The sequence below is a fragment of the Camelus ferus genome, chromosome 16 (assembly GCF_009834535.1).
Source record: "Camelus ferus isolate YT-003-E chromosome 16, BCGSAC_Cfer_1.0, whole genome shotgun sequence".
NCBI lineage: Eukaryota > Metazoa > Chordata > Mammalia > Artiodactyla > Camelidae > Camelus > Camelus ferus.
Window position 1 is genome coordinate 35,389,986 of NC_045711.1, and position 19,842 is coordinate 35,409,827.

Consider the following 19,842-nt stretch of genomic DNA (forward strand, 5'->3'; position numbering starts at 1 on the left):
TGATCCTGCCAGCTTAGAGACTGTGACCACACATGGAAGTGTGGGGCGGGTGGGGAGACATTCCAGCTTCTGCATCTTTAAACTTTGGGTTTTCTGTAACGTAAAAGAGTGAAAGTAGAGGGAGTAGTGAGTGGTAAGAGGATGGAGGTGGGAGAGGAGTCAAGTAGGGGAGGGAATGGAGAGAAAAGGGCATATCCAAAAAGGAATTAGGGACGGAGGGAGAGGAGAATGATTCCCCCAGGACATGAGGTCTTGGCCCAGCCAGCTGTGAGTGGGCAGCCAGGCTGGCCCCTCCCTTAATGCTTCCAATACCAGCTGCCAGGCAGAGGGGAGGCCCCAGAAGAGAGGGAAGCTGGGTAAAGGGGATGGAAGACTTCCAAGGCAGACTTGCCTAACTCTGCAGGCCCTGTAGTAGGGCTCTCAGGGAGGGGGCTGTGACCCAGGCAAGGCTCAGGGAGGGTGTTCCCTGTTCTGGCATGGCATATATGTTGTCCTGAGCTTCTGAGGATTCAAGACAGCCCTCCCTGGACCTTCTGAAGATAGAACGAGCCTCAGATGTGACTAGGCTGGGGTGAATGGAGGGGCAGGACTATGTATGGACCACAGTCTGCAGACTAGGCCATGCACCCACTGTGTGACCCTGGATGAATCCTTTCCTTTCTCTGGACTCCATTTCTTAATGCAAAATGTCCGAGTTTGAAACATTTGACTGCCAAGGTTCTTTCCTGTTTCGATTGCAGCGGGTAAGCGCAGGGTGGTGGGAGTAATGGAAGGTGGGGAGGTGGGGCCCTCGTGGTGAGCTGGCTTCTCTGGAATCCCCAGTCTTTCCCCGGGCTACAGCTTGGCCTCTGAGATCACAAAAGCTGTGTTCCCAACCCACATAAACACACACGCACGCACACGTTAAACTTTTTAAATCTAGAGACTCAAAAGATGACAAACCCCAGGGCTGGAAGGCATCTCCAGCTGGTCCAACCCTTCTCTCCTCCCTTTTGACAGATGAGAACACTGAGGCCGCGCTGTGGGATTTCCAGAGCCCGGGATTTCCCAGCCGTCCCACTTCCATCCTCCGGCCACTTCTGAGCCTCTTGCCCTGCACGGTCCGCGGCAGCTCCGCGGGACCGCGGGCGAGGGCTGGCTGGGACTCCCGGGAGACCCCGCCGTCGGGGCAGCCCCCACGCCTGGCGCCGCCCAGCCTCTCCGCCTGGGGCCCGGCCGCGGCAGCCGCCGTGCACTCGCCGAGGAGCCAGCCACCGAGGGCGGAGGCAGAGAGGGAGCGACCGAGGCTGGGAGGGGTGTTGGCGAGAGCTCGCGCGCTGTGTATGGTCTATCAGAGGCAGCTGACCTTTGAGGAGGAAATCGCTGCTCTCTGCTCCTTCCTGTAGTAACAGCCGCCGCCGCCGCCGCCGCCACCAGGAGCCCGGGCCGGGAGCGAGCGCCGGCCCCACGGCCGGACGGCTCGGCACGACTAGGTGGGTGGTCCGGCCGCGCATCCCCGGCGGCGTGCGCCGAGAGGGGGCACTCGACTGCTGCCCCGGCCCCTGCGCCCCGGGACCCGGAGTCCGGCGGTCGGCGGGGTACGGGGAACGGTCCCCGGGACCGAGAGGGAGTTTCGGCGCAGCGCGCAGCAGGGACAAGGGATGCGGAACGTGGATGGATGGACGGAGGGGACGAAGAGTGGGCGCCATCCTCGTCCTCATGGGCAGGGGGCGCTGTCGGACTGGACAGTGGGAGACCTTGGGGGCATAGCTAGGGGGGGCGGAGAGGGGCGCAGCCCAAGGGAAGGAGCGTTTGTCTCTTCTGCCCTCCTTACTTGACAACCCCAGCCACGTGCCCGGGATAGCCGAGCCGTCCAGTGGGAACTGTCAGTGGTTTTGTCCTAACTTTAGGCTGGAATATCCCTCTTTCCCAGAAATTGGACTCGGGGGTCGAAGCATGGTAGGGGGATTCTTGCAGACCTCCCCAGAGGGCCCATGGGCCTCCGCCATCAAGTTTCTCTTTCAGTTTCTAGCTGTTCCCCCCCTGGGGAAGCCCCGATGGGGAGAAGGGAGAGGAAGAGGGGGAGGGCACCTGACTTTCGGGAGCCCCTCCCCAAGCCTCAAGCGGGTTCCTTGCTAGAGGGAAGGGCGGCCTTCCCCTCCTCACCGTCTTTCTTCCCGCACAGGAAAGCGTGTCTGTGGGAGGGGAGGGGCCTGGCCTGACCGCGGTCCAGGGATGGGTGGGCACGGCAGGGCCAGGCGCAGACCCAGCCCTCGCCTCTGCCAAGAAGGCACCTCTTCAACTCTCTGCTCGCCCTAGGTGAAAGGACATGGCGGGCTGGATCCAGGCCCAGCAGCTGCAGGGAGATGCGCTGCGCCAGATGCAGGTGTTGTACGGGCAGCACTTCCCCATCGAAGTCCGGCATTACTTAGCACAGTGGATAGAGAGCCAGCCGTGGTAGGTGCCCCTGCCCTGCACTTTCCTCTGCGGGCCCCTACCACCCAGGCCCCCGGGTCTTCAGGTCTCCTCTGTGGTTTGGTGTGATTCTGGTCCTGTATGTTGTCCCAGTCTGTGCGGAAGGGGTGGTGTCCCTGGGAAAGGGGAACAGGGAAATGGGAGTCTGGGAGGGGAGAGGGGATGTTTCTACACTCTGATACCTGTGGAGCTCCTAGGAACAAGTCTTGTGGGCACAAGCCTGGAAATTCCATGTCACTCTTGGTGCCTGACCTCCTTGCCCAAGGAGGTGCCACAGTAGGCTTCTCTCTCCTGCGGTGCCCTAAGGGATGCCATCGACCTGGACAATCCCCAGGACCGAGCGCAGGCCACCCAGCTCCTGGAGGGCCTGGTGCAGGAGCTGCAGAAGAAGGCGGAGCACCAAGTGGGGGAAGACGGGTTCTTACTGAAGATCAAGCTGGGGCACTACGCCACGCAGCTCCAGGTGGGTGAGGGCTGTGGGCCATCTGCAGGGAAGCAGTGTCAGCCTTCTCTTTCCAGCACCAAAACCCCTGGGTTTTTTCCTGGTTTGGCCACTGACTCACCGTATGACCCTGAACTTATTAGCAACTTTTCAGTGCTTCAATTTCCCCCACCCCCTCTTTCTAAATCAGACCTGTCAGATTCCCTTAGCCTATTACAAAGCAAGAAGGTTGGGTGTGTTTGCCCCCCAGAGAAGGGGGATGGGTGAACTTGCATTCTAGGCAGATCAAGCAGAAGAGATGGAGGTAGACTGAGTCAAGATTTCTTAGTCGGAGAAAGGAAAGACTAACAGATTCTAGAAATGAAGTGGGGTGGGAGAGGAGCAGAGTTGTCCTGGAGGCAAGATCTGGATAAAGGAGGCTTTAATTAAGGGTTTTGATGTAAGATGTAGCTTCTCCTTCACGTTAGGGTTATGGTGAGGAGGAGTATAGGGGAGAGAGGAAGTTTTTGTGGAAGTAGGAAAGGGGTGTGGGTGGTAATCATAGTCGAGCATTTACTGGAACTCACTTGAATATTTGGAGGACTCTTCTTAAATATAAGGCCCAGAGTGCTAGGGAAATAAAAAGTCCATCCCAGAAGAGGGAGGAAACAGGAGAAACCTGGTGGGAAGAAGGAAGCAAAATAGGAAGCCAGGGCCAGGACTATAGTGGAAAGTAACTTGACCTTGACATTAGATTCCCTTGAGCATTGAGTCATCTATCTGCTCCCTCACTTGTTTGTCTCTGGGCAAGGACTTAACCTTTCTAAGCATCAGTCTCCTCATCTGTCAAATGGGGATAACAGTTTCTGCTTATGTCATAGGGTTTCTATGATGCAAACATCAAAGGAGATGGCAGGTTGGAAGTGCTTTGTCAACTGTGGCATTCTGACACACTGCAAACCAAATGTGAAGATCTGGGAGGGCAAATCGAGTCAAGGAGAGATTAGGGGTTCTGGTGACAGTTACTGAGGCTTCCCAGGGGAAGCTGAGGCAGAGGCTGGAGGAGAGGAATGGATGGGCATGACACTGCGATGGTCAATGCTGGCCACTGGTAGCTGCTGTTGGATTCTTTCAGAACACGTATGACCGCTGCCCCATGGAGCTTGTCCGCTGTATCCGCCATATTCTGTACAATGAACAGAGACTGGTCCGAGAAGCCAACAATGTGAGTGTCCCATGGGTATGGGGAGAGGAGCTGGGAAGTCCTTCCACCCATCTTTCTCTCCAGACACAACTATGTCTTATCAACACTGGCATGAGAGAGCACCAAAGAAATAAAGGACATGGGCCAGTGGGAGATGCAGTATCACATGTAGATGTAGAGTGACCCCCTGGCTTCAGTCCCTGGCTCTACTACTTACTAGCTGTGTGACTTGAGCAAGTTACTTAACCTCTCTGAGCCTCTGTTTTTTCTATTATAAATGGGGATAGTCATAATATCTACCTGATAGGGCTATTGTGAGGATTACAGGAGATACTGGGTGGACAAAGGATAGGCAAAAAGACAAATGAAACTGAAGAGGAAGCCCTAAAAAGACACATACACATTTGGAAATTCAATCGTTGTCAGAGATGGCATTAAAAATCACCAGGGAAAAGATTTGTCATTCAATACATGGGGCTGTGGCCAAAATAAAAAATTCCCTCTGATGCTGTCTGTGGGGAGAAATGGAGCCAAGGTCTGTGTCAGAAAGACTAACCCAGGCAAGCTCAGGGAGGCGCAGCCCAAAGAGGCAGAGGGCTGAATTTCTGAAATGTTAAAGGCATCAGATATCTGCTTGAACAATGGTACAAATGGTCTATCATCTCCAAGAAAGCAAAGTGAGTTTCATAAAATGATATCCCATAGGTAAAGGCCACAGAATAGTGCCTGGAGCACGAGTCCTATTTATTACTTTTTTGTTGTTGTGGACACCGATTTCAGAAATTTGAGTGTTCATTCAGTAAATGTTAATTGAGGCCCTGCTGTGTTTCTGACAATGGACTAAGACAGGAGAAACAGATAAGTCCTGGTCCCTGCCTAGCAGAAATTCCGATGATGATAGATTCTCTAGGGGTCAGCTGAGTGCTAAGGGGGCATATATGGAAAAAGGACCCAACTCAGATTGGGGCAGGCTGGCAGGGGGTGTCCTGAGGAAAGAGGTGTCTGAAAAAGGGAAAGGGGGAAAGAAGGGAAGGAGGCAGGATGAGTTTTCTAGTCAAAAGTAACCGCAGTATATGAGACAGTAGGAAGGCACCGGCCATCCTACTGCATGCAAAGACTTGCAAGTAGTCAGTGCTATTGGGGAGAAGGGAGCCAACTGGGGATCTCCATCAGTAAAACCAGAGAACGGGCAGAAGCAGAAGACAGGTCACCAAGGGTCAACTAGTACAACCCTTGACTTGGTGCAATGACAGAGCTATCTGTACAGGTACAAATGGATTCAGCTTCAATTAAAAATCATGCCTAAGATGCCAATGTTGTCCTGGTTGTGGGGAAGATCATCCTTCTCCCAGCCATCAAACTGTTCTTGAACATCTCTGATGTTCTGGGTTTGGGGGATTTTGTGGTGCACAAGATAGACAAGGTCCCAGCCCTTAGGGAGCTCACATCCTAGTGCAGGGAAGTAGATAAGAAAGAAGGAGATGCAAAAACAAGATAATTTTGGTAAGAGCAGGGCTACATTAAATTGGTTTGTCAGAGAAGGTCACTCTGAAAAGGTGCCAGCCGCAGGTACCAGAATGTTCCAGAATGATGGAATAACAAGTGCAAAGGCCCTGAGGCAGGAACATGCTTGTGTATTCAAGGAACACAAAGTAGCTAGTGTGCTTGGGCAGCAGTGGGGCTGGCAGTTGGAGTAGGCAGAGGCTGTCAGCAAGGGCAGTGGAGGCTATGGGAAGGAGTTTGGATTCTATTCTGAGAGTGGTTAATTGGAAAGGCCCAAAAGACTTGGTTGAAGGAAAAGATCAGACTGGGCCAGTTCAGTGTCTGGATCCACAAAGCCCTGTTGAAGCCTCCCCAGTAACTGCATTTGGAGTCTCCATTGGGTCTTCATTTGGGGACACTGCCTGTGAGAGGTTCATGCTGTCCCCTCAGTCACAAGAAGGTCTTAAGGGAGGACACAGATGATGTGTGTTCACACAGCCTTGTCCCCCACTATGTCTCCAGCACCTGGCACAGTCATAGCATCAGGTCAGTGAATGACTGAAATGAGGGGTCAACATTGTTAGTAGGAAAACTCAGGTAACTCCTAGGATGTGTTGGGTTCTAGTCTCTCCAAGAGAATTCAGATGGACCCAGTGTGGGATACTCTGGTGGAGGACTACAGTAGAAATTTCCACAATAGTTTATGAAGATGCCACCGTCTACCAGGTCACATAGTTCTCCTTCTGTTCCGCCATCCACCTCAATTCTGGCAACTCTTTGACTCAAATTCCCCTTCCTTCTTATTCTAGATTTGGAGTAGTAGTATTGACATTCCCTGAGGCCTGAGGTTTTCTCACATCCTCACTGCCCAGCTAACTGCTGCCCACACTCTCCCCTGATCTGTCTCTAGGGTAGTTCTTCTGCTGGGATCCTGGTTGATGCCATGTCCCAGAAACACCTTCAGATCAACCAGACATTTGAGGAGCTGCGACTGGTCACACAGGACACAGAGAATGAGTTGAAGAAGCTGCAGCAGACTCAAGAGTACTTCATCATCCAATATCAAGAGAGCCTGAGGATCCAGGGTAAGGCGGGCATAGGAGGGCAGTGCGTGTCTGGAGGACCAAGTGAGACCACTTGCAGCCTGCAGGGTTGGGCCTAGGTCCATGTCTAGCTCCTCAGAACCTTACCCAAGGTATAATGGCTCCCAGTGATGGAGCCCCTGCCATGGGCCAGGCTCCAGGCTGAATCCTTTGCGTGCATTATACAATTCAGTCTTTACAACAGCCATAGGAAATAGGTGGTTATATTATTCCTGTTTTGCAGATGGTAAAACTGAGTTTCAAAGAGAACAAGTAACTTGGCTGGGCTGCTTGTAAGTTGCAGAACTGGATCTTCCGTAGAGCTATGTCTGAAAATCCCTATACTTTATTAACCACTCTTCAGTGAATATATCAATGAATGAATTAATGAATGAATGAACATGGACAAAGTGTTTCCCAATCAGAGGGATGACTTTAGTTGGGAGTCCCCTGATTGAGCCAGGCTGGGGAGAGGTGGAATTTCAGGAATGCCCCTCCTTGAGCCTCACTGATATGAGGTAAAGCTGGGAGGAGGGGCTAACAGTGGAAAATTCTCCTGTCTCCTAGTTCAATAGTTTGCCAATGGCTGCCATGAGAAGGGTGCGGGGAAAGAAAAATTAACTTAGAAGGAATTAAGCCCGGGTACACTTTTAGGAGTTCTTAAAGGAGTACCTTGAAATGGCTCATCTTCCTCCACTCCAAATTGACCACAGAGCTATACCACCCCATCCTAGTGAGAACAGGAAGTGTCAAGCTGCCTTTTCCTTTGCTCTGTTTTTGGCTTCTTAAGGTAGACCCTTAGGTCATCGATTTAGACCTTTTTTCTTTTCTAATACATATATTCAGAGCCATCAATTTCCCTCTCAGCAGTGCTTTAGCTGTATCTCATGATTTTGGATATGCTTTATACTCATTCTTGTTCAATTTGAAATATTTTCTAGGATCTCTTCTGAGTAATTATTCTACCCATATATTATTTAAAGGTATATTGTTTAATTTCCAAATATTTGGTTTTTTTCTAGATGTCATATCATTATTGATTTTATTTTCATTTCATTATTGAATCCCATTGTTATTGAAAACATAGTCTATATGATCTCTTCTTTTAAATTTATTGAGACCTCCTTTATGCCCCAGCATATGCTCTATCTTGGTGAATGTATTTTGTAGACTTGAAAAGAATGTATGTTCTGAAGTGGTTTCATTTTAAAAATAGCAATAATCAATTCACTAATGTTAACAGATATAATATATTAACATAATAAAATTTTTTAAAAATCCCAAAACTGAGAAACCAACATCTGTTTTACAAACCAAATTCAGTGAGTAGAGTGGCATTGCTTTATATTTTTACAAATCTCTTTAATGTTAGGCTTAATAGGAGATAATTGGATCTGGCTTTCAATCTGTTGTAATATAACATATCTTGCAGCATTGAGAAAACTCTGCTGTGAGGGGTGTGTATAACTCAAGTGCTTAGCATGCATAAGGTCCTGGGTTCAATCCCCAGTACCTCCTCTAAAAATAAACCTAATTACTTCCCCACCAAAATAAAAAAAAAATAAGTAATACAATAATAAATAAATATTAAAAAATAAGAAAACTCTGCTGTATCCTTATAAATAATTAAAAGGAAAAAAAGGCAATAAAGTCTTATGACTTTGTAAAAATAGTTTTGGCTTTGTGGACCACCTATAAAGGTCTTAGGAACACTTCAGGGATCCCTGGTTCACGTTTTAAGAACCACTGATAAGTCTTTATTGATTTTCTTTTTTTTTGCTTAATTATTCCATCAGATGATGAGAGCTATTAAAATCTCCTATTATATTGTGGAATTCTCCAATTATTTATGTAAATATTTGCTTTATATATTTTGAAGCTTTGTTATTAGATGCATATACATTTATGATTAATGACTTTCTGATTGACATATTAATTATGGAATATTTTTCTTGATCTCTGATAACACTCTGACTCGATCTACTTTATCAGATATTAATATAACTACTTTAGCTTTCTTATTCTATATTGAAGCAGCATATCTTTACTCATACTTTTTAAAATTTGAAATATAGACAGCATATAGTTGAATCCTGCTTTTGTATTTATTCTCAATCTCTGCTTTTAATTGAGATTCTTAGTCCATTAATATTTAATGTAATATTAATATAAAGTATTGAGGTCCATATTTTAATATTTATTTTGCTTTGTCCCTTTTCAGTGTTTGTTCCTCTGTTCCTCCTTTTTTATTTTAAAATTTTAAAGAGTCTATTTTAATTTAACTATTTAAGCTTTCCTCCAAACCCTGCCCTATGAGTGTTTTCTACATCCAGAGGTTAGCACATTGCCTGAGTCATAGCAGGTGTTGAGTACATTGGGGGGATGATTCTAGCACATCTTTCTCCCATCTGAATCCATCCCAGATAAACCCGAAGAATGGACGGTCCTCTTCCTAGATTAGGGAACAGGAGGTTTCAGTTGTTATTTCTACCCAAGGCCTGTGACTGGTTGACAGTACTGATGATCCTGTCCTTGGGTCTTCTGTTTCCTATTTGTGCGTTTGGGTTTGGATTCTGGCTGGGTTTGTATCCAACGTGCAGTGTCAGCTCAGTCTCATTTATCAAGTGCACCCATCAGAAACGCAGACTATTGATCTGTTTGCGCAAGGGAAGTCTCAGCTCCCTCCAGTGGAGCAGACAATTGGTTCACGTTTTCTGGCGTCCCTCCCAGAACTTGTGCAGATTGCCAGGAGAGACCTAAGTGGTTCGCTTGCACAGGGAGGTCGGGCCCGGGTGTCGGGATCACCACCTCCTCCCTGCGGGTGGCAGGATTCTGAGGTGGCCGTCCAGGTTATTCTGCTGCGTTCCTTGCCTGGACAGTACTCTTCCTGCTCAGTCCCCTGCAGTCTTTATGGAACCGTGTTTCTCAGTTCTCTTCAGTTCTGGGCTTTCCTGGCTGTCCAGAGCTGCTTTAGTCTGTCCCAGAGTGTGCGTCCACGGGGGCAGGGCCAAGGTCAGTGTGACATGGCCCTCAGAGGCCTGCCAGGAACTTGACCAAGACGTGCTGACGCTCACGCTTCTTGAATCAGCCCCAGGGAGAACACTGGGATGTTCAGAAAGGCTAGTGGCCGGGGTAGGAATCCCAGCATCCAGGATAGTGCTTACCTTTGGAGGGAGGGGTGGGTCTGCAAGCAGGGGAGGGTGTACAGGTGCTTGGACTGTGGGGATATTTGATTTCTTAAGCTGGATTATTGACACACAGGTGTTCCTGGTATCATCCTTTCTACTTCCCTGTGTCTTAAGTATTTCATAACAGATTTTTTGAAAAGGGAGTCAGCGAGGCCTCATTGCCTTATTCCTGCCATTGATGAGATTCCCAACAGCTGGTGTGGAGAGAAGCTACCTCCTCTCCTGAGAGCATTTTGCTGCTTTTGTGTCCCCAGTGGGCCTTGGTCCCTCTCCCCACCTCTGTTTCCCCCGGTTGGTCAGCTGAGCTCACAGTGGCCCAACCTGGACAGGCATGTTAGGCACCTTCAGCACCAGGACAGACCCCTCCTTCCCGAGGAGAGGCTGCTGCGCCCGGGAGTCGGGGCAAAGCCAGCGGAGCGGGGCCTTCCTGACGAGGCTCTGCCGTGTGAGGTTGGGGCCGAAGCTGCTGGTCTCCGCCACCCTTCAGTCCCGTCCTGTAACCATTAAGCATAAGGACTGCCTCTCACCTGGGGCGTACCCGTGCCAGGCAGCTTCTGGAGTGTTTTCTGTGTCATCCCTTGTTTAACCTCACGGCGGGCACAGAGGCAGACGCTGGGATTCTCCCGTTTCACCCACGGGGAAACTGAGGCATAGGAGAGGGAGGGGCTTTGCCCGAGTTCTCCCCCCTGGTGAACGGCGAGGGCGCACTTGGGACCAGGCAGTGTGGCTCCAAGCTGGACCCTGGGTGGGGTGGGACGGCTGTGGGGAAAGGGATGCCATGGGCAGGATCCTCGCCAGCTGTACCCCAGGCCTCCGTCCCCCCATTTCCTGGAGAGGAGCTCAGAGTTGGGGGGGCCAGGCAACGGTGCCCACTCACCTCTGGGCACCCTTGGCTGTAGAACCCGACTCGCCGTTGGTCAGATGTGTCCCTGGAGGGTCTTGCCCGGCTTCCTGCTGGACTGTGGGAGATCATGGTTGCGGTGTCTGTCCCTCCTCTAGCTCAGTTTGCCCAGCTGGCCCAGCTGAACCCGCAGGAGCGTCTGAGCCGGGAGACGGCCCTCCAGCAGAAGCAGGTGACCCTGGAGGCCTGGCTGCAGCGCGAGGCCCAGACGCTGCAGCAGTACCGCGTGGTGAGTGGCTCTGTGTCCCTCTCCTCCCAGGTAGAAAGGTGACATCCCAAGCTGTCCTGGTGACCCCAGAGAGGGAGAGAGCCAGGAGGAGAACAGGAGGCCAGGTCCTCTCCTGTAGACGCCTTCGAGGCAGAGCCGTGGGGGAGAGGGGAGGGGCCCCACCTGCTGAGGGGGCCTGCAGGGTTGTTCTCTGGGAGCCCAGGAGGGCCTGCTGTCCCCACCGCCCTGCAGGAGCTGGCCGAGAAGCACCAGAAGACCCTGCAGCTGCTGCGGAAGCAGCAGACCATCATTCTGGATGACGAACTGATCCAGTGGAAGCGGCGGCAGCAGCTGGCCGGGAACGGAGGGCCCCCCGAGGGCAGCCTGGACGTGCTACAGTCCTGGTAATGGGTGTGGGGGAGGCGGGCAGGGCCCAGAGTGGTGCCACAGCTGCTATTCTGCTTCCCGCCTTTACACGTGCAGCCGGCTCCCTCTGTCCTGGCGCAGGTCTTACTTCACTGGTGCTTCTGGGTCCTGATAAGGACTTTGGTGCCCTGATCCTGGGCTACGTCCCCATGAGGGGAGTCACTGGACCGGGGAGTGGGGCAGGGCCTGATGTGCAGTGTGGCGCTCAGGCTGATTGGACCCAAGTCAGGGTCATTCCTCCTGTGTGCTTCTGGAAGGCGGGGCAGCTCTGCTCTGCCCGGTGGACAGGAGAGGTGGCTAAGGTGCCAAGGCTTCCTGGGGGTGGAGCTGGGTCTGGGCCTCCTCCCCAGCCTGGGAACCTTCCCGCCTCTGGCCTGGGGGATGTGGGAGTGAAGCCATTGTCCTTCCCGGTGGCCTCGGGGCACCCGTGCAGGTGTGAGAAGTTGGCGGAGATCATCTGGCAGAACCGGCAGCAGATTCGCAGAGCTGAGCACCTGTGCCAGCAGCTGCCCATCCCCGGCCCAGTGGAGGAGATGCTGGCTGAGGTCAACGCCACCATCACGGACATCATCTCAGCCCTGGTGACCAGGTGATGGCTGCCTCTTGGCCACGCCCAGCGCCCCAGTTGGCCTGGGTGGGGCAGCAGGGTCTTTGTGGACAGGGAGCTCCCACTTGAATCCTGTCTCTCTGCCTCGCACTCTCATCCCATCCCCCTCCATCCCCTGTTGCTATGGCCTCTGGATGTTGACCTTGCCCGGTGTCTCTCGTGGACACTGCATGGGCTGCCCTTGTCCCCTGCAGCCCGTTTCAGCTGCTGAGTTCATTTCGCTGCCTCCCTTCCCACCACCTTCCCCGACTCGCAGTGGCCTCCCAGGGATCGGGGGCTGTGCCATGTGCCACGTGCCCTTCCTTCTCCTGCTGAGCCCCCTGCGAGGCAGCCTCCCTGTGGGGAGGGAGGGACCAGAGCTCTGTCCCCTGAGGCTGCACCCGGTCATTTGTGTGCCTGCAGCACATTCATCATCGAGAAGCAGCCCCCTCAGGTCCTGAAGACCCAGACCAAGTTTGCAGCCACTGTGCGCCTGCTGGTGGGCGGGAAGCTGAACGTGCACATGAACCCCCCCCAGGTGAAGGCCACCATCATCAGTGAGCAGCAGGCCAAGTCTCTGCTCAAGAACGAGAACACCCGCAAGTACGTCTCCCTCCCTCCGCCTGCTTATCCCCAAGCTCAGCCTCTGCTCTATGGCAGGAGTCCTGGGTGATGAGGACAGCAGAGCCGCCCTCTCTGCAGCCCTTTGCCCTGCATTGCTACGTGGTCCGGTGTCTCTCCAGGACACTCTGTGCTGGTGTTCACCTCCTGCTAGAGCCTCCCCTGTCCCTGCCATGCCTGGGACATAGTAGATCAACAGGGATTTCACTGCTGGGGTGTCCGAGGACCTGTGCCGAGCACTGGGACACAGCCGTAAGCCACACAGAACTTGGCTCTGTCCTTGTCTAGCCTCTAAACTAGCAGAGCAAGCAGCAGACACGAGAAATGACTAATGACTAGCAGGGGACAAGGGAGAGGTATAGGGCACGTGGAAGTGGGTCATGGAGCAGGTGGAGCAGAATGACAGTTAGTCCCAAGGCTGCAGGATGACTAGGAGGAGCGAGGGATAGGGCACGGGGAGGGAAGACTTTCAGGCAGAGAGACGTGGGCCTGTCCTGAGGAAGGAGCAAAGAGAAGGCATATGTGGCTAGAGAACCCAGGGGTCCAGGGGTCTGGCAGTCCAGCCACAAAGTGAATGAAGGAAGAGTGAGTGAATGGGAGGCGGGGTCATGTGCACTGAGGCCCACCGTGTGCTCTGGGGATAGGATGACAAATACAACAGAGGTCCTCACTCTCTTGGAGCTTATGTTTGGGCTGAGGAGGGAGACAGTCATATATCCTTAAAAATCAGGCAGCATCAAAAGGTTATAGACTCTAGACAGAAAACTGAAACAGAGCCGTATCACAGCGTCTGAGTAGTCATCAAGGAGGGCCTTTCTCAGGAGATATTTGAGTCGAGACCCGAAGGAGGTCAAGAGTGTTCGAGACCATAGGAAGGGCAAGGACAGAAGTCCTGAGGCAGCACAAAGACTGCGTGTTCACAAACAGACAAGGCAGCAGGCTGGCTTGTCCTGAGTGAGGGGAGAGGAGCCCAGTGAGGCCAGGGAGGGGGGCAGGGTCATGATGTTTATCTCAAGTGGCACTAGAAGCTGCCAAAGGCCCTCACATCAGTCTCCATACCCAAGGAATTTTGATAGAGACCAGGCCCCACCCTTGGAGACCTCACTTGGGTGCTCCCAGGCTGATGAAAAAGTGAGCCCAGCGACACGTGGAGGAGGAACGGTCTCAGGGGAGGGGCGGGGGCTGCTGGCTGGGCTTGGTGGAGAAGCCCCGGCCTGAGGTGCAGACAGGACTGCGCTCCTGGCCCTGGCCCCGGCCCCCATCCAGTGGAGATGACTTCCTCTCCCCTTCGCAGCGAGTGCAGTGGAGAGATCTTGAACAACTGCTGTGTGATGGAGTACCACCAGGCCACAGGCACCCTCACTGCCCACTTCAGGAACATGGTGAGAACCGGGCCGGGCCATGGAGGGGGGCTCTGCTGGAAACTGAATCCCCATAACCAGCCGCGTTCTCCTCATCCCGCTCTGACCTCCTGCCCTGCAGTCGCTAAAGAGGATCAAGCGCGCTGACCGACGAGGCGCAGAGTCTGTGACAGAGGAGAAGTTCACAGTCCTGTTTGAGTCTCAGTTCAGCGTCGGCAGCAATGAGCTTGTGTTCCAGGTGAAGGTGAGGCCCTGCTGCTCCCCCATCCCCCACGGGCCTCCGGCAAGCTTGAGAAAGCCAGAGACTTGAATCCTCACCCAGGCACAGTCCAGGTACCCTGAGATGCTCTCAGAAAACCTAATTTCACTCTGCTGGTGCCTGTGTGCTGGGTTATAATCTGGCACCAGCCCACAAAATACAGGCAATGGGCCAAGAAGAATTCTGCTGTGTGTTTTTTGTTTCCTTTTGCTTTGGTTTTGCTGGGAGGGGCTTGAGGAATGAGGTTTGGGAGTCTTCCCCAAGTGGAGGGCAAGAGGGTGGTCATACTTACTCCTTGTTTCTTGGGCCCCCATAGACCCTGTCCCTTCCTGTGGTTGTCATCGTTCACGGCAGCCAGGACCACAATGCTACCGCCACAGTGCTGTGGGACAATGCCTTTGCTGAGCCAGTGAGTCCCCGCAGGACACCCCCCTCAGCCCCTCCAGGCCCTCAGAATCTCCCAGGTTCAACCCCTGGGCCCCTGCTGAGTGGTATTCCCCCACCCCAGGACCCGACCACAGGTCAGGGGGCAGCTGGTGTGAGCGCCCTACCCTCCACATATCCTCGACTCTGTCTGGGCTCCAGGTCACGGGACTGGGGTCTCCTTGGTTCCTCTAGGCTCTGGTCTGGGTCTGCATCCCTGCACACCCACCTCCTCTGCCCCTGTCCCCCAGCCTCTCTTTCTCTCATGTTTGTGTTTCCTTTTCTGGATTTTTCTCAGTCCCCTCTGAGACTAAGTGTGTGTGTGTGTGTGTGTGTGTGTGTTTAAATATCTCCTACTCCCTCACTCTGCCTTTTTTCCTTTTCTTCTCTCCCCCTCCAGGGCAGGGTGCCGTTCGCGGTGCCCGACAAAGTCCTGTGGCCGCAGCTGTGCGAGGCGCTCAATATGAAATTCAAGGCCGAAGTGCAGAGCAACCGGGGCCTGACCAAGGAGAACCTTGTGTTCCTGGCGCAGAAGCTGTTCAACAGCAGCAGCAGCCACCTCGAGGACTACAACGGCATGTCCGTGTCCTGGTCCCAGTTCAACAGGGTGAGGGACGGGCGTGCGCCCGCTGCCTGCCGGGGACCACTCGTGCCCTGCCTCCTCCCCCACCTCACAAAGGGTTACTGCCCGTGGTCAGCGGCCCACCTCCACCCTCAGGCCCCCTCTCCTACAACCAGGAGAGACAGGGTTGCTACCCCAAGGAATCCCAGCAGCCATGAGAGCTAAAGCAAGGCAATGGAAGGAGCCAGAGCTGGGTGTCAGCATCCTGGGAGTCCCATCCTAGATGTGTTAACTGATTTGCCCAGCCCCGTCCCTCCTCTGTGCTGCAGTTTCCCCATCTGTGAAATGAAGGGGTGGGGTAGGAATGACTTTGGAGGTCTCGTCCAGCTTGGACAATTCTTTGCACTTCCAACCTTCACTCCATGGGATTGCCCTGGACCCCTGGGTTTGAGAGGCAGGAGGCCTTTTTACTCTCTGGTTCTCTAGGATACCAGTCGGGGTGGCTGTATCAGTTTGTGGACTGCTGGAGTCTAGGGCTGGCAGGATGAGGAACTGGGAGAAGGTCTGGGTGAGGACCAGTGGGCACTGTTTTCTGGACCACCTGTAACTTGGGGTTTCCCGGGGGCTCTCAGGAGAACTTGCCCGGCTGGAACTATACCTTCTGGCAGTGGTTTGATGGGGTCATGGAGGTGCTGAAGAAACATCACAAGCCCCATTGGAATGATGGGTGAGGCATGGGGGCCCAGGAGTTGGGAGGTCATGGGCTCAGGGGACAGTGGCTGCTGGCTCAGCAGTGACACCGTATGCTCCATGCACCCAGAGCCATCCTAGGTTTTGTGAATAAGCAACAGGCCCATGATCTGCTCATCAACAAGCCCGATGGAACCTTCTTGTTGCGCTTTAGTGACTCAGAAATCGGGGGCATCACCATTGCCTGGAAGTTTGACTCTCGTGAGTGCCCTGTGTTGCCCACACTCCACGACCCTGTCTCCCATTTCTTTGTTCCCCATTCTCCATCAGGCCTGCATCCTTCAAAGATGCCCAATGGGAAAGATGGGAATTGAACTTGGAGGATGGGAGGAGTATTGCTCAGAAACACATTCCCTTTCTAGGGTTTTCCATTTGGGAGAACCTAAAATCACTGGCCCCCCTGACTCCAGAACTTCCAAGCGAGTCTTTGAGCAGTGTCTGCTCTCCTTTGTCTGTCCTGACGCAGCCTTGTTGGTATCTGCTCGCCCGTGGTCACCTCCTTGCCCTATGCAGAAGAGCACAGGGTGGGGGTTGCATGCAGGCTAGTAAAAGCCGGGATGTCTCTGCAAGCCTGCCGCCAGCCCTGATCCTCCTCCTGAGGGTGGTGGGTTGTGGAACGAGCTTGGTCTCTTCACAGCGGACCGTAACCTGTGGAATCTGAAGCCATTCACCACGAGGGATTTCTCCATCCGATCTCTGGCCGACCGGCTGGGAGACCTGGACTATCTCATCTACGTGTTTCCAGACCGGCCCAAGGATGAGGTCTTCTCCAAGTACTACACTCCTGTGCTCGGTGCGTCCGGCCCTGGTACTCTTGGGGCTAGTCAATGTGGCCGCCCCAAGAAGAGCCCAAGGGCATTTCCCCTGTGGGTGTGGATCCATGGGACGGTGCAGAGCATGCACAGAGGATTTCAGGGCTCACAAGTGAAGACAGGGAAAGCGATACCTCTACCCAGCTTTATTCCCTGCAAAGCAAAACGCCAAGTGGACTCTCACTTCTGTGCCCTTGGTGAAAGAGGCTACGGGCTGGGGGGAGGAGCCGGGATAATGCAAACCCACAGATAATGCACTACTCCCCTCTTAATCAGCTGCCCTCACCACTCTCCACCCTCAGACCTGCCCCCAAGTTGAGTGGAGGAAGCAAAATGGATAGGTTTTTTCTCTTCAACCTGTCCCTGGTTCATTGGTTGGGTTTGCTCATTGGTGTTGATTCTGTTTCCTGGGTAGGGGGTGGGGGCGGGGAGAGAGAAAGCTAATGGCTAGAAAAGGAAGCTGGAGAAGGGATGAGCCAGGGGTCTAGGGGGGCCCTCAGGCTGATGTTAATTGGGAGTCTGTGGGAAATCTCATCCTTGCTAAGGCCCCAGGGCAATGTAGGGAGGCAGCAGACTGCATGGGTGGGTTTCCACCCACTGGGGAGCTCCCAGAGACTGGTTCTCATCACCGTCCCCTCTCCCCCTGCAGCCAAAGCAGTGGACGGATATGTGAAGCCACAGATCAAGCAAGTGGTCCCTGAGTAAGTGTCCCGGGTCCGGCTCTGCTCTTGGGGCTACCTCTTTTCTCCCCCATCCCCTCCCCACCTCCTCACCTCTCACCATCCCCCCTCCCATTGAGGGGCCCAGTGTTCCCTCCCCCTCACACCTGGCCCAGCCCTGGGGAGGGAACTGGGCCTACTCACGAGGGGGTCAGTACCCAGGGCTCCGCTCCTGCAGCCAGAGCCCCATGCTCAGCGGGCCTTTGTCCTTCTACACCTGAAGAAGACATGAAGATGCCCCCTGAGCCCCTCCCCACATCAGTTGATGCTCCGCTCTGCTCCCTCCCACAGGTTTGTGAGCGCCTCTGCAGACTCTGCTGGGGGCAGCGCCACCTACATGGACCAGGCCCCCTCTCCAGCTGTGTGCCCCCAGGCTCATTATAACATGTACCCACAGAAGTAGGTTGTGTTCTCCTGGGGCTTGGAGGGGAGGAACTGGGCACTTGGCCTCAGGCTGGGCCCCTGGAGGGCTGGTGGGCAAAGGCATCCAGAGTTCCCCTAGGTCTGAGACCACCCAGCCCAGGCCAGGCTCTGGCACTGGCCCAGGTGAAGGGTGGGTGAGATCAGCGGATAAAAAGCATAGAGCATTTTGAAACTACACATAGCAGGGTCCTTGCTGTGGTACTGACAAGCTGTGTGACCTAGGGAAAATTATTGAGCCTCTCTGATACGCAGTTGCTTCATCTGTAAAATGGAGGCAGGAATACCTACCACATGGGATGGGGTCAGGACTAAGTGAGAGAGCACAGGTAGAGTATTTAGCACAGATGAGGCTGTTGTAAGGGCTTGATACAGGGTAGCTGTGGATGGAGTGATTATTCTTAGGAGTTGTGTGGGAACGGGGTATCAATTGCTCTTCTCTGGAGTTCCCAGAGCAGAGAGTTACTTCTCTTTTGAGTTGTGGGTGGCCTGCTGCAGAGAGCTGACCGCAGGCTTGGGAGTCACAAACCGGAATTCCAATCCTGACTCCACCTGCCAACCAGGTGGCCCTGAACAAGTTTCCTAACATGCTGGAGCCTCAGTTTTCTTCTCTACAAAGTGGAATAAAGGCCTGCCTCACAGGTGGCTGTGAGGATTGGTGTAAGCTGGTTGAGAGGCCCAGGGCTTCACAGGTTCTCAGTGAATGGTGCCTGGGATTTCATGGATTAGTGTCGAAGGTGGGCATAGCTCACTCCCCCAACCACCTCGTTTTACAGATGAGGACAGGGACGGGGAAGGGAATTCCCTGAGACCATTCAGTGAGGTCGTGAGTGATGAAACTAGAACTGGTGTGTCTCCCAACAAGCCAATGAGTGATTCAACTTGGGGTGTGGGAATCTAGCCAGTGTTGCTCCTGTTCCCAGTAGACCCTAGTCCCCCAGCTGTCCCCCAGGAGCTTTGGGCTGTGAGGCATGCCAGTGGCCTCTTACACTCCTCTCTCTCCACCAGCCCTGACCCCGTCCTTGACCAGGATGGAGAGTTCGACCTGGATGAGACCATGGATGTAGCCCGGCACGTGGAGGAACTCTTACGCCGCCCGATGGACAGCCTGGACCACCGGCTCTCCCCGCCTACTGGTCTCTTCACCTCTGCCAGAGGCTCGCTCTCGTGAATGTTTGAACCCCACACTTCTCTTCGGAAACAATACTCAATATGAAGAGTTCATATTCAGTGTGATTTTATTTTTCTATTGCTGTGCCTGTTGATGGCTTTGCAGGCAGCACACGGCCCTGTGCACGTGTGCGTGCGTGTATCTGTGTATGAGGCGGGCCCGCCTCGCCTTTGCAGTCCCAGGCACGTGGCTGCAGCAGCCGCTGCCTCTTTCTTCAGAGAGAGGTGTTCCAAGAGCCCACTGGGTCTGTCCTTTGCAGGTACTCAATGCAGGCAAACCAACTCCTGCCAGAGCCTTTGTCTGCCCAGCAGCTGTTTGGAAGAAATTATTCAAGAAGGGAAAAGAGACAGGTAATGAATGTCTCTAAGCTCCATTGTGACTCCTGAGTTAGAAGCTTCACCTCCCAAGTGTGTGTGCATCTGCTCTTGTACAGAGCAACATACGTGTTGGTCTCTTGATTCTTCCTCACAGGAGGGAGGCTGGGGTTCAGTTTTGAGAGATATTTTATACTTTGATGAATATGGACTTCAGACTTTTTGTGAACTGAGCTGATCTAGGCCATGGCCATGTTCCTAACAGCAGAAATGGGTGATTTTCGTTGGGGCCTGTTGGAGCTGCTCTGAGTATGGCGTTTCTAGGCCTCTTGGCCTCCAACCAGGGGGCTCTGGCTTCAAGTCTATGAGGCCACTGCCCACAAGCCTACTCTTTCCACCCATTACCCCCTTCCCTCCGGCCGGCCTCAGCCTTCTTTCCTCACCTGTCTTACTTACTTCCTACTTACTTATGGGAAAG

At 53.4% G+C, this 19,842-nt stretch overlaps 1 protein-coding gene across 1 annotated transcript; it reads left to right on the forward strand.

Annotated features, from left to right (window-relative positions):
* The first annotated feature begins 602 nt into the window (after nt 1-602).
* On the forward strand, nt 603-19,103 carry LOC102520794 (signal transducer and activator of transcription 5A). Its single transcript, XM_032457220.1, has 20 exons — nt 603-743; nt 1,000-1,472; nt 2,299-2,436; nt 2,761-2,917; nt 4,011-4,100; nt 6,472-6,646; nt 10,831-10,961; nt 11,193-11,344; nt 11,800-11,955; nt 12,376-12,555; nt 13,868-13,955; nt 14,056-14,178; nt 14,510-14,602; nt 15,017-15,223; nt 15,811-15,905; nt 15,999-16,129; nt 16,566-16,721; nt 17,390-17,441; nt 17,751-17,858; nt 18,888-19,103. Exons 3-20 carry the CDS (start codon nt 2,309-2,311, stop codon nt 19,048-19,050), a joined length of 2,385 nt encoding a protein of 794 aa, XP_032313111.1. The 5' UTR covers nt 603-743; nt 1,000-1,472; nt 2,299-2,308; the 3' UTR covers nt 19,051-19,103.
* Nucleotides 19,104-19,842: the final 739 nt, after the last annotated feature.

Excerpts from the sequence above, each read along its gene's own strand:
- LOC102520794 (XM_032457220.1), top strand. The coding sequence starts at position 2,309 with ATGGCGGGCTGGATCCAGGCCCAGCAGCTGCAGGGAGATGCGCTGCGC. Across the intron at positions 2,437-2,760 it reads TGGATAGAGAGCCAGCCGTG|GGATGCCATCGACCTGGACA; the intron begins GTAGGTGCCCCT and ends CGGTGCCCTAAG. Across the intron at positions 14,603-15,016 it reads ACAATGCCTTTGCTGAGCCA|GGCAGGGTGCCGTTCGCGGT; the intron begins GTGAGTCCCCGC and ends CTCCCCCTCCAG.